General features: G+C 44.0%; 1 protein-coding gene across 1 annotated transcript; it reads right to left on the bottom strand.

Moving 5' to 3' along the window:
• Positions 1–120: 120 nt before the first annotated feature.
• LOC125008869 (mucin-2-like) lies at positions 121–13,459 on the bottom strand. Its single transcript, XM_047586218.1, has 5 exons — positions 13,220–13,459; positions 9,245–9,734; positions 8,358–8,519; positions 7,176–7,380; positions 121–6,763 (listed from the first exon to the last, which is right to left on the bottom strand). The coding sequence occupies exons 2-5, from the start codon at positions 9,387–9,389 to the stop codon at positions 5,026–5,028; spliced, it is 2,250 nt and encodes a 749-aa protein (XP_047442174.1). The 5' UTR covers positions 9,390–9,734; positions 13,220–13,459; the 3' UTR covers positions 121–5,025.
• Positions 13,460–13,850: the final 391 nt, after the last annotated feature.

Below are 13,850 nucleotides of genomic sequence, written 5' to 3'. Positions count from 1 at the left end.
TAGAGTATAAACTGATCAACTATAATTCAACATATTTCTTTTTCCTATTAATTTTTATTGATTTTGATTTTTAATCCATAAACTTTGACGTTGAGTCGATGAATGAACAGAGACGACAGGTTTAGCTTTGACAGTTTTATTCAGTATATTTTTCACACACTTTTAGAACAGGCTGGTTTAGTTAGGTCACACACATACATCCACACACACACACATACTAACAAATAATTAAGTAATGCTAATAATTAGCATTGTTGTCATTGTAATATTAAGGAACTTTAACGACAGATTTCTTTTCTGCTTCCGTCGACGACAGAAACCTCATGCAAACAGGAAGGAGAAAACAAGAACCTTCAGACTGAGGGATGAACTCCAACAATGGAGGGAACATTCGGATGCTTTATTAAATAATTAAACTGTCTCAAACGTCACAATCTATTCACGTAAATGAAAAACTTCCATCCGTCCACGTTTGAGGGACAGTGCTGGTTCTACTGGGCAGAGGGTCATTTAAAATAACTGGTTATTAATAGACTCATGGACCTATTATCTTCCATCCAAGCCAATCTCAGAAGTTTTAGTTGAAGGTTCAGAATTATGTGTTGTTGTTCAGTTTCATCTTGAAATAAAAATACGGTTAACTGTCTGCAGATTCCTGTTAAGAGCCAGATTACTGGCAACCCCGACGAGAACTTACTCCCATACACCGATAACAAAAGTCTTACTGGCAGTTAGTTGCCTACAACCTTCACTTGTCCTTTGTGTCTTTCCTCCGCCTGTCTCTGGCAATTCAAACAACTCTGAAGAAGAAAAATGTCACAGTCTAGACATTTGTTTCTTACAACCTAATTTCCTGCAGCTGCTTCACAGTAAAACCTTCCCACTGGTTTCAACAAGTCATCTGGGAACAATCTATTCCTTTAAATGTCGGCGTTACAACAGACTCTTAAAGGGAGATGAGAAGATAAGAAGAGGAGCTATCATGTTGAGTTTAGCAAAAGTTACTGCATCTCGTTGCGGCTTGAAAAAAAGAGTTAATGTGAAAGAAAACTGTTAAATGTTTCTGACATGTGACAAAGCCTTGGCTCAAACTCAACAGAAAATACATACAGAGGTTTCCAAAAGGTTCACAGCTCTAAAATCAGCCCAAGGAACTCATCCAGCCTCGTTCGGCCGAAGGAACATCTGAAAAGCCTCGCAGCGCCAGTACTCTTGACCCAAATCTTGCCTTCTCACTGGGAGGAATCCAAAACAAAGTGCTGGAAATAGTGATGCCACTGGGTTCCCCCCAAACTCAGTCATACAGGTAGGTCATGGTTTATTCGGAAACAAGGACAACTGGACTGGTAGAGTTTCTCGAAAATCTTTCACCCAAGTAGCTTTTTCAGTTCAGTCTTCAAGTAACTCTACAAGTCCAGTTGTCTTTGTTTGAGTTTCTTCTACAATGTTCCTATGATTCCTTCAGAGAACAGATTGGATTTGGATACATATGAAGAGATATGTCAAAAAACTTTCTTGGTACCTTGAGGGAACTGGGCTGATCCCAGAGCTGCCTTTAGGAGCCTGAGCTACAGACGGACACATCTTCAGTCGCCCTGGTCAAAATCCACACTCACACAGAGCAAGAACAGCTCTATCTAATGCTAAGTAATAACAGTTGTCAAGTAGAAATGGCACTCTGTAACGATGGAGATATATAACCTTATTAGTTCAGGTAAACAAAAAACAAAAAAAAAAAAACACCGTCAATCACGACATCAATCACAACATCAACGGCTCGGTGGCGCCCTGGAGCTTTCTAGACCAGGTCCGTTTATTTCTACGACGGACACCCTGTTCTCAGTCCACAGGTCCAAGTTTGATGAAATCAAACACCAGAGAATCTGCTCAAAACAGACTCCTGAGGAATTTATCCAAAGCAGATTGTTGTTGTCCAACCGTGAATCGGGTCTTGTGCACGCCGTTTTCCATAAGTGACGTCTGAAATCCGTTTGTCATTTGTATGGCAGGACAATGCTTTTGTCATAAAGGAGTCCAACAGACAGTGGTTTCGTCCTCATGGGCACGGACACAGGGTTTAAGGATCGGATCGAGTATCATCAGGTGACCCCTGCACCACGTGGACCCGAGAGCATCAGTTTCCTCCACGACCAAAGTGCTTCAAGCTTTGAACAGTCCCGTGTTGAAGAGTTTGGGTTCAGTCGGTCTCTCTGAAGACGTCGCTGGGTTTCTCTCAAAGGTGATCAAGTCCGACTGTGACGACGAGCTGCAAAGTCAATGCACGTTTGTGAATCTTTCTTTACAGCTGTAAAAACAAGTGCACTTTGTGGAAGCAGGTGTAAGAAAAAGTAAGCGGTGTCTCAGCGTTTTCATCCAAGGATCTTGGTCTTGATCCTCAGCTTTAGATTCCAATGATTCACTACAGCACGAGATAATGATGAGGACAAAATATGAAGTCCTTCATTTTAACTTTCTAGACTGACACAGTCCAGAGGTGTGTGATGGCACTCCTCCGTCAAGAGTCTTGGAAATGACCCACTTCTTTTAAAAGCTGCGCATCAATCATACTGCTGTTGTGGGGTTTTAATGTCCAGGATGGATCCTCGAATAACAGTGATCACTTCACTGTCAAGCCTGTCTAGCCAGCTCCTCTCATTTTTCTGGGCTTATTTACACTGAAATTCCAAAGTTAAACTGTAACACACCAGCATTTACTATACAAAAGTTATTAACTCTGTGTCACTGACAAAATATACTCTACCTTCTCTACCTCCTGTCTTCTATCAAGCTGCCAGTAGCTGGACAGTTAACAACTGAAACTAATTTCCGGTGTGTTAACATGATCATTTGTATTTTTAGGGTCGTAGAATATTTTGGACTTGTTGGGTGAATTTAAAAAGGAGATGTGCAGAAAGGCGTCACTTCATTGTTTAGACCGGGACGGTGGTGTCTACACCGCATTGTTTTATGTGACCTCAAACCCAACAGAAAGAGACAAAGACGGGGACGGTGACGCGTTCTGTCTCCGCTCTCTTTGGTGCTTTGTTTCCGTCTAAAAGTGCCCATTGTTTGTTTTTATTTATGTGAAGAGCTTTTCTCTGCTGAGAGACTGACGCACGGTGAAGGCAGCTGAGCCGTCCAGCCTCGACTCTTCCACAGCCGATCGACAGAAATCTGAAAGCGACCCACCTAATTCTGCTCACTTGACAGACGTCTTCATCAAAACGTCCCCTTAATGAATGAATCAGTCGTCCCTCTGTCAGTCGGCATGAATCATCCTCCCACATCAGCCTCTCTTCAAGTCCAAAACAGTCAATTTGTTCCCGGCACGTCTCCAAACCTCCGTCATCAGCCATTTCAGGCGACATGTCTCCATCTAAGTTTTTAATTTCTTGACGAATGAAGCGAAAACTAGGGTTTGTTTCTTGATGCTTGGGGTCCATGTTCAAAGTCGCCCTGCAGCATTTACATCACGTCAGACAGAAGGCAGCAAAGGGAAAGATTCCCACCGGTTAAACTGGCTGATTGAGGGTTGAAACTCTGTAGAGTCATGAATGACTAGATGGGCATGTGCTTGTACAGTGAAGCCCTACCTTGAAGGCCAAGACAAAAACCAACGGCATACAAAAATCTGGGGGAAGATGCTACGGCTAGCTAATAGATATGGATGTAAACAATGCAGAGCCACAAAATCCTCCTAATTTAACACGACATGACTTTTAGCATTTTAAGAACTATTTCATTTCAATTTACAGTTCACTTCTTCTTTCACTTTTTTCTACTAACATTCCCTATGGTACAACAGCATTTCACAGACCTTTGCATTACTAAATATCTGAAACACCAACTAGAGAGGAGCTAAACCTAACCGGTGTCTTTAAGAATATTCCCAATTTATTTGCACTCTCCACCTTCATTGTGGAGGTTTGGTGAAACAAGGAGCATATCGTGGTGACTAGCGTGACACTCATGAATCCACACGATCACTAATGCAGTTACCAATCTCTAAAACTGCTTCTCTGTAGATGTATTTCTGAGCAAAACGTTAAATAATAATAAAAATTAACTAATAATATAAAATGTAAAATTAAAAAAAAAAAAAAAGTGTAATAATGCTGGTGGCGTAGTGGAAAGCCCTAGTCTACAACTTTAATGTATCCACTGTAGCATTGACCTAGCTTCTGTGACATTAGTCTCTATAGACTCTCCTAAATAATGATCCTAAACTAATGCTAGCTTTCTAGCTTTCAGTCTTGGATTGTGTTCTTCTTTGTATTTAGTTGTAAAATAACGTTTGGTTAGCTGGTTTTGGTAGGCTGAGTTGCTGCTTCTGCACCACTGATCAAACCCTAAACTTTATGCTCCACGCTGGTTTGTTTGCTGTAAACTGCGTCAGGTGTCTACTTTCTGTCTTGAAAACAAGCTTTTAAATATAAATATAATGTTATTACTGATTTTATTTATTTATTTGTATTTGAAGGGGACTTGGGCTTGTTACTCTGGTATGTGACGCTATGCTACTCCTGAATCTCTACGGCGGAGATGAAGGATGCAAAATAAACTGGAAAGATCCTTTAAGTGCCAAAATATTTCAAAGGCTGGAAACTTTAACACTAAGTGGATGCTACCAGACTGTACGTAGACATCTGACAAAAAGCTGCTACAACTTTTGGAAGAGACTTAAGAAACAGACTATTGTTCAACATGAAGAAACTGGACGGTTAAATATTTTAGGCCACTTTAACGTGGTTATCTCTCTGGGTCCTGATTTTTTTGTAATATTGTACAAGTAGCTGAAACACCTTTAGATGGAGTCTGAGTAAAGCCTAGTCCACTATGCGCCAAACTTGAACTTTAACACCATTTAAATTCACCACTTAAAGAAACTGTAGTAATGAGCTAATGCTAGCATCTGACTGCAGGTCTGTTAATTCCATGTCAAAACCACCCACATTCACAACATCATCACTTCCTGTTCACTTCTTGTTCGACCCTTGTCTGGTTTGACACGCCCACATCTGTCAATCACACCGTCTCCATGACGATGACAACTTTGCCATTCTCCTCGGATGTCGGCGTGGTGCTGGGGGTGCACAGAGTAAGTCCTTCCCCTGTGGTCATCTGACCTCTCGCGGGACAGTCCATGCTGTCATGGAGATCAGCGCCAGCTTTCTTATCTCCTCCTCCTCCTCTCTTGTCATCCTCCTCCTCTTCCTCCTCCTCTTCCTCCTCTTCCTCCTCTACGCGACACCTGCACACCTCAATCCCAGAGTCGCCTGTAAGTCGACGATGTCTGTACTGACTTTCATCAGCTCCCATGTCCTCATCTTCATCCTCATCGTTGTCCTTCACCTCCTGCTCCTCCTCATCCTCCTCCCAGCTCGGAGGTCCCGGTTCAAAGACGTCCACGCAGGGGGAGAAGAGAGTCTGTTTTGGTGGGGACTGAGTAGACCGAGGCGAGGGGGACAGGGAGGACACGTGGCCAGAGGAGGAGCCAGCTTTATCGGACTGATGAAGAGCAGTCATGGGATCCAGGAGTAAAGCTGGGGGTGGAAGGGAGGTGGGGGAGAGGACTTGAGGAGAAGGAACAAATGGAGGTGAGGATGGAAGGGGGGCGGCAGAAGGAGCAGACGAAGACTCAGACTCTATGGTAATGGCGGGACATGAGGAAAAGGAGGAGGCAGGTTGGACATCTGAAGGCAAATGGACGTCTGACTCTTTGGATGGAGGCAGGACCAGAGGAGGCCCTGACTGGTTAGGTACTGGAGTCGAATCTGGACAAGGTATGAGAACAACAACAGACCCTGAGTTTAGGGGCAAAGCTGACCCTGGGCTGGGAGCTACCTGGACTACCCCCAATCCTGAAGACTGCTCTACGTTCTGGAATTGAGTTAACATTGGAGAAGAAGGTGCTGCATCAATAACTGAGGTGCAAATTGTTGAATTTGGAAATACTGTCGTGTTAGGTTGTGGATTTGGACCAAGGAGAAGGTCTGAAGGCGCTGGATCCGGAGCCTGGCTAAGCTCTGAGGGTAGGGTTTCTGGTTCTTGATCTGGGGTCGGAGCGTGGATAAGATGTGAAGGTGCTAGAACTGGTACAAGGTTAAAATCTGAATCAAGGGTCAAAGTTCTTCCAACATCGAGGGATGTTACGGAGCACGGACTACTCTGGATTCTTGTTGAATCCAGGGTTTCAGGGGCCGTAGGACTGTTAGATCCGCTAACTGCCGGGGTAGTAGCTGCAGATACTGAGATAACTTCTGGAATAGGGATTGTTTTGGGGCCCCAGGCTGGGTCCTCAGTACTTATTAAGTGGATGGAGGGGGCAGCTGCCTCAATACCTCCAGGGCTGGGGAGAGTACTAGAGCTACAGGTGCTGACCATTGGGGTACATGGTGACACATCAAGATGCTGGTTCATGGGAGACCCAGCAGGAAGGGTGAGGTCCGATACAGGGGACGGCAGAGGGTGAGGGGATGCCGCCCTTGTGACAACCGCCACGGTCACAGTTCGGGTGGAGGCCGGGGAATCCGTGGCAACAGCCTCTTGACGTACGTCAGCATCCATCCTCTCAGAATCAAATTGAGCCTGATTCAGCTCCAAGCAGGTGGCAGCAATGATCTCCATGGTGACGTCCAGGGTGAGGGGCGTGGCCTCGCTGGGCGTGGAGGCGTGGCTTGTGTCAGTCTCATACGTGACCGGTGCTGATAGGGAGGAGCTACATGGAGAGGAGGGGCAACAGGAGTCGCAAGAACAACTGGAGCTGCAGGAAAGATACAAACATGTTTTTAAATATATAAATAATTTAATTCCCACATTTTTCAATTTTCATTACTTCCTTCTGTCTTTTCCTTTTTCATTCTATCCTTCCTTACATCCTTTCGTACTTCCTTCTATCCTTTCCTTCTTCCTTCGCTACTTCCCTTCTTCCTCCTATTCTTTCCTTATCTTCTTCTATCCTTCCCTACATCTTTCTGTCCTTCCCTTCTTCCTTCTATTATTTCCTTCTATCCTTACTTTCTTCCTCATATCTTTTTTTTCATCCTTCTATCCTTCCCTAACTCCTACCCTATATCGCTCTATCCTTTCCTTCTTCCTTCCTACCTACAACACCAAACTCTGGAGCAGTGCTACCACCACTACGTCCATTAGCACTTTTAGCATAGCCCAGCTACCTGTTGTCAGAACTGAGGGATGAAGGGCCGTCGCTGAGGGGCCGGTGCAGGAGAGGGCCATGCTGCGTGAGGAGGTGGGGGTCCGCCGTGCGTGGAGGCTGTGGGTAGCGTGGGGTGGTAAACACTGAGCTGTAGGGAGGAGGAGGCGTGGAGGGCTGAGCTGCCACCTCCTCGTAGGACGGCAGCTTCAGTGACGTCAGGAAACCTGCAGAGTGACGGGGACAACAAGGTTAGTGGAAGGAGGTGGAGGTGGTGTCTATCTCTGAATGACTTAGATCTGTAGATAGTAGCCAGGAAGAGAGAGAGAGAGAGATGACCGAACACTGAGGAGAAACATGGAACAGAAACCACTAATTATGTCCAGAAAACTACAAAGTCTGTTAGCAACGAGATACAAAGGATGGTCCTGGTCAGGTTTCTATACCCCCAATACGACCACAGTTTGTTCATAGCGTTGGTCACTCTTAACTCTTCAGACACTTCTACATTTCTAATTTATTTTTAACCGTTATATTGTAAATAGTTGCACAGCATTAGGTTTTTATTCATCTTACATGTTTTTATTTTTTCTTCTTTAATACTATATTACTTACAATAACTACAAATAATTCTATTTGTATTTGACTGTGTCACCTTGCAGCTGTCGCTTTCTGGGAGCAACAGCAACAAAACCATTTCCTTGAAGGATTAAGAAAGTATTCTGAGTCTGATGGTAAATGTCCTGGGGTTGGTCTCCTGTAGCCTCCTAAAGTCTGTCCTTGTCTTCTTCTAGAGGCTTTTACACAAATTGGAGTGTACACTTTTTGTGATGTTTACTTGTACCTCATTCATATTTTATTTCAATGAAGTGATCTTGAATCTTGACTGGATTCGGTCCAATAAATCTTTCTTTCTAGTGTGTAGAGGGAAGCTTGTACCTTGGATTCTCTACTCCAGAAATGGTCTGGTATTCCAATGCTGCCATAAACTCCCTAACCCTCTCTGGAAGATTTGTCTCCAGGAAACCCAAAAGGTGTTTAAAAAAGGGAACTTGTAGAGTTTTAAGATGTTCTCGAAGAAGGTTTAAATAGGAAACTAGGTAAAAAACATCAGAAACTTGCTTCCTTCTTCTAAAAACAAGTCCAGTTCCTTTTTTAAACTCCTTTTGGATCTAAACCATGACCTGAACCTGGGGGGTCTTACTGAGGTCCAGCATGGAGGAGGGGTAGGAGTTGGCCCCATGGTAGGCCAGCAGGCTGATCTCTCGCTGCCTCTGCTGCTGCTGGACTCTCAGTTTGGCTCGGCGGTGTCGGTACGCACAGCAGCAGCTGAACAGGATGAGGACGGTCCACAGCAGCCAGAACCCTGGACACACACAGTCCAAAGAACAGCTGCTTTAAGGACAACATATCAGGATATAAATATCCGGTGGTCTTGGTACATCCAAGGGGAGCGTCTTGTCTACTGTTGCATGTTTAGAGTCCTCAGATGGCATGTCGACTCCCCGGCTATGTACAGGAGCTCCACAGATGCATTCCTTCATAGTAATCTGAACCTAGTGAAACCTCTCGTTATTAATCATGCCATCAGAGACTTGAACCAACTGGGACCAACTCATAAAGATGTGTCACTGCTACACTACTAAAAAACATTAATAGAAACTAATGTAGGACCTTCATTGAGCCCAGAGTTTGAGCAGGAACTGTTTCCACTGCTGTACCTAATGAACTGGCAAGTGACTGTGCATAAGTGTATAGGTCACACGTTTAATTTATATTTACATTTAATACTTTAGGTCTAGTTTAAAGTATTCTTACAGGGTTGAAGTACAGGAACATCGCAGTATTTGACAGCTTCAGTTACTGTTTCCTCGACGTTTTTTCAAGAGACTGAAATGGTCTCTTGAAAACTTCTTCAAGAAGGTCTGGAGTGTTTCTTGAAGATGTTTTGCTGAAGAAGCTTTTTGAATGAGTAATGAAACAAAAGCAAACTGAAACGAGGGCAACTAGATTCATGTGTGTCAGCAGACATTTAAACATTGATAGAAGGATGGGGGACAGGAAGACAGGGAGACATGGGGACAGACTTACACCAGAGTTCGTAGTAGTAGGTGCAGCAGCCGGTCTCTCCACAGCAGTGTCCCGTCTCACACAGGTATCCTCCGTTAGCGTTGGCCCCGGGACAGTACCGCGGTCTCCCCAGCAGGGGCAGGCTACCACCGGAGTGGTACTCCATCGCACCCCTGCTCCGCTCACACTTAGCCCCGTGCCACCGCTACCAGCCGCTAACTAGCTGCTAACTAGCCGCTAACTAGCCGCTAGCTGCTGAAAATCCCAGCTGGGCTCCACCTACATGTTTGTGTAACTCCTTTTGAAACTGAACTTTATGGAAAAGTTTTTTTTTTATCTGCTAGCGGTTAGCTTCTAACTGCAAAATGAAGGGTTAGGGTTAGCTCTTGGCTGCAGGACAGCGCCCCCTAGTCTCCAGCTATTAAACTGAGCTACATCTAAACACTACGAGTGGCGGCTGGTGGAGCGAGACACGATGGAGACACGAGGGAGGCCAGTGGGAGGTCCTGAACTGGAGGGAGGGTGCAGAGGGAGGGGGGCACAAACAAACAAAGACAATAATTAATTGATGAACAGTGAACTCTCTCTACTACCACCGGCCTGTTTGATATTCACCACGACATCGACTCAAATCACAAGAGACACAAAGCTGCCACTCTGTCCACATCACACAGCTGGACGTCCACGACTGAGAGGACGTGGACACGACTCCACATTTTTTTCTACTTGTTTCAGTGCAAATCAGGAGAATGTTTACATTTAATTAACTCTATTCTAGAAAAAAATGAGATAAATAGGTGTAATCTGAGCTCATTGCGGCTGTTTAGTCTGAAAATTTTCGCACTTTGTAAATTGATGCTAAAGATTAGAGCGTGTATGTATGAGTTCAGCAACATTTAAAAACATTTAAAATCTGAATCCAGAGATTCAGTCCAAAGACTTGTTGGAAAGTTCTGTATCATTAGATCTGGGTATCGTTCACATGTTTTTGGTACAATGCTAATTTCGATACTGGTTCCAGATGATCGGTACTAGACATTTATCAAAATTCAGCATCCAGCCCTATCGTATGTATCTCAGCTACAGAGATGAAAAAACAATCTGAAACTAGTAAAAAGATAAAAGACAGACTGGCAAACTCACACATGGACTCTAAACGATGACAGAGAAAGTGAAAACTAGTGTGTGGTAACATCTGCGTCACCTGGAGAGTCCTCCAACCAATCAGAAACATCTAGCTGGAACTAATTCAACTCCACCATGGTCAGATGACTATATTAAGCCCCGCCCCCAACAATCTGATTGGCCCAGCTGATTTTTGCAGGAGCAGTTCCGGATGGAGAGACTGCAACTATTTTGTGGGCGAGGGAAGTTAGGCTAGCATCCAGGCTAGCATCCAGGTTAGCATCCAGGCTAGCATCCAAACAAGCATCCAGGTTAGCATCGTTTCCATTCAATATGATTTCTTGGAGTCTGTCCGATGGTTCTGGTCTCCTTTTAATCTGGTTTTGGTCTCCACCAGGTCTCTACAACACTGGACGTTTATAAAAACCCATTTTAAATTCGTGTTTTTAAAAATTCTTTCATTCTTTGCAATATTTGTTATAGGCAACTTGATTTGCACTAAGAAATCATTTTTTGTACAAACCACTACCTGACTGTCTTGTCCAATACATTTTTATAGTTTATAGTCTTTAGTCAGTAATTTTAATCACCACCACCACACTGTACATACAGAATGTCCGTATATTTCTATTTCCTCTATATATGAGAGATACGTGATAACATTGCCATGTTGGAAAATAATCTAATGATGATCAGAGGAGGAACGACATGAAGGAGACAGAGATCTAAACGAGGCTCCTCATCGACAACGTGGAACTGGTCCAGGTATCAGAAGGTGGTTAAGGTGGAACAGGCTAATGTCTACGGACAGCAACACATTTATTCCCCCATCTGAACAACAAGCCATATGATGTACGACGAGAGCCAACGAATGAGTCAGGAGAAAGACAGCAGCCACATGCTCTGGTAAATTAAAAAATAATTCATCTGAAAACCGCATGAGAAGCAAAACAAGAGATGGAAAGATATTAAGTCAAAAACATAGATTGGAAATAGATGTTTTTTTTTTAATCAAGACTTTTATCGTTATTTCCAGAATGTCGAAATTTATCGTGGTAAATTTTTTAGCCCATATCCCCCATATCAACATTTCCCATATGTGGGATAAATAAGCAATGTTTTATGTAGAGATTGACCAATATATTGGGGGAACATTTGCATATTTTACATTTTTTACTGGTATCAGCATAGTTCGATACATGGGTGGGTTTGCCAACATATACATGTATACACATAGTCCCTCCCCCACCAGCAGAGTGCGTGGAGCTGGAAAATGCTAGTGCTCCGTTTTCATTTTTTTGGTTAAATTGAGACTTGTAACATTTCTGTGTGTCATTTTTATCACATAGATAAGAGGGAGAAACGGTAGTATCGGCTCCAAATATCGGCTCAGAAAAATCGACAGCACGTATCAGCCCCAAAAAATCCATATCGGTTGATCTCTAGTCTTCTGTCTTATTTGAAGCAATAAGAACCACAACAATAAACAGCTAACAAACAAGTCGTGATTCCCTTTAGCTTAGCAACATGATGCTGCCACCCCCATGCCTATACAATGCTAGCTGAGGCTGGCTCTTCATGTGACTTCGAGCTGCTATGATCATAGAATCAGACTAAGGTGAAGCAGAAGTTTGTCTGTTCCGCATTGTCACAGCTGATGGCTGGTGACATGTTGCTGTCACCACCATGCTTAAGTATTGCTAGCGTATCCTTCAGTCGTTCCCATTGGGCGAGATTCACTCACCTTGGTACTGCCCCCCTTTGCATACAACTCTTTGAATTTCCCCAACATTCATGGTCTCTAGTCCTTTTTCTTTGATTCATTCCGGCTTCTCGTTCGCTGAGAGAAGAAGAACTGTTACTTTTATCTGAAATATGAGCTTATAACCTTCAGACACGTAATGTTTTTTAATGCTGCAACAAGTCTGATGATTGATTTACTGATGCACTGCCACAGAAAACCTGAAAAAAGAAATATATGGATGGATCCTTTTTCTTTACATATTATTTAATTTTCAGTTTCAGATCTAAACAAAATAACTAAAAATTAGAAGTAAAATCCAGTGTTAACTTGGATCTATTGGTTCAAAGGCCCAACTCTGAAGCCTCTGACTCACAGGTGGAAAACATGAAGCCCACGGGCCAAAACTGGTCCACCAGACGGTTCAATGTGGTCCATGGGATGAATGTGGAAAGGAAGAGGAGAAGAAGACGTAATAATATGGAAGGAAGAGAGTAAAGACGGTGATGAGAAGGAGAAGAGGATGAGGGAAAAGGAGGAAGATGAAGGTGGAGGACTGAAAATCTGAAGGAAGAAGAAGAAGAAGAAGAAGTTGTTGTTATTTTTATGCCTTATTGTGGTATTTGGCTGCTGGTTCGACCCCTTGAGATCAGATTGGACTGAATGAGGCCCCAGAACCGAACTAAAGCCCCACTCTAACTTGAAGGCCTAAAGAACTGAAGGTCTGAGGGTCCACCACATAGGGGGCCTGATAACTACTACGTCCAGGGTTTTTCTGGACCTCTGTGGCGGGTGGACACAGGGTTCAGTGTCGGTGGTCCATGAAGAGTTTCGTCCTGGGCCAAGTTGTGGCTGCATACTGCAGTGCACACACACACACACACACACACACACACACACACACACACACACACACCAGAACCTTTGCAGCCTGGTAAACACTGATGGTCAGTGAACGCAACATATCCATAAAGGCCAAACGTGTGGAGACTGTAAACGTCCCAGAGACCTCCGGTTAGTGGGGTTTATTATTAGATTTGACATATCACATCATCCAAACGACCCGCAGACGCTCCAGCTGACGTTAACGGGAAAATCTCCCGGTGGTTAGTAAACAAATACAACCGTACCGCTCCATCCGTCTCTCCGTGCCTCTGAGCCGTCTTTCCGTCCTCTTCTGCGGGCCTCGCCGCCGTCCTCCTCGGTGTGATTACTGAGTGCGTGTCGGGGCGTCGGTGCTCGGTGCCGCCGGGGCCTCCTCCTCGCTCTTCCTCTCCAGTCCCCCGCCTCCTCGCTCTCCCTCCTCGGTGAGACCCTCCGCCAGCTCTGCCGCCATCACCACCGCCCGCGGCGCGTCAAGGCGGCGCGACGCGACGCGGCACGCTTCCGCCGTGTCACCTGCGCTGCCTTCAAAATAAAAGCCCGTTCCCACAAGTTGACAGGAAACTTTATGGGTGCTGCTCCTCTTCGTCATCACTTCATCACTTTGGACGGTTAAAAATAAGTTTAAACCATGATTGTAAAACTCACCGAGAGGCACAATGACATGAATTTACCACATATGGTTCCTGGACCCATGGAGGATAAAAACAACATACTAATAATATATCTGATCCATTTAAATGTTTTATATCTTGTATAGTTGTATATTACTTGTGTATAACGCTTTATATCAGACATCTTTATCCATATATTACAGTATATAATATATAACATCCAGTCCACATTTAAAACTTTTATATGTTCAGAATATTTATATTT

The sequence above is a fragment of the Mugil cephalus genome, chromosome 1 (assembly GCF_022458985.1).
Source record: "Mugil cephalus isolate CIBA_MC_2020 chromosome 1, CIBA_Mcephalus_1.1, whole genome shotgun sequence".
Classification (NCBI taxonomy): domain Eukaryota; kingdom Metazoa; phylum Chordata; class Actinopteri; order Mugiliformes; family Mugilidae; genus Mugil; species Mugil cephalus.
The sequence above is the reverse complement of the archived record's forward strand: the minus strand, read 5'-3'. Positions and strand labels throughout refer to the sequence as shown.

Excerpts from the sequence above, each read along its gene's own strand:
- LOC125008869 (XM_047586218.1), bottom strand. The coding sequence starts at position 9,389 with ATGGAGTACCACTCCGGTGGTAGCCTGCCCCTGCTGGGGAGACCGCGG. Across the intron at positions 7,381-8,357 it reads CTCCTCCATGCTGGACCTCA|GTTTCCTGACGTCACTGAAG; the intron begins GTAAGACCCCCC and ends GTCACTCTGCAG. Across the intron at positions 6,764-7,175 it reads TCCCTCAGTTCTGACAACAG|CTCCAGTTGTTCTTGCGACT; the intron begins GTAGCTGGGCTA and ends TCTTTCCTGCAG.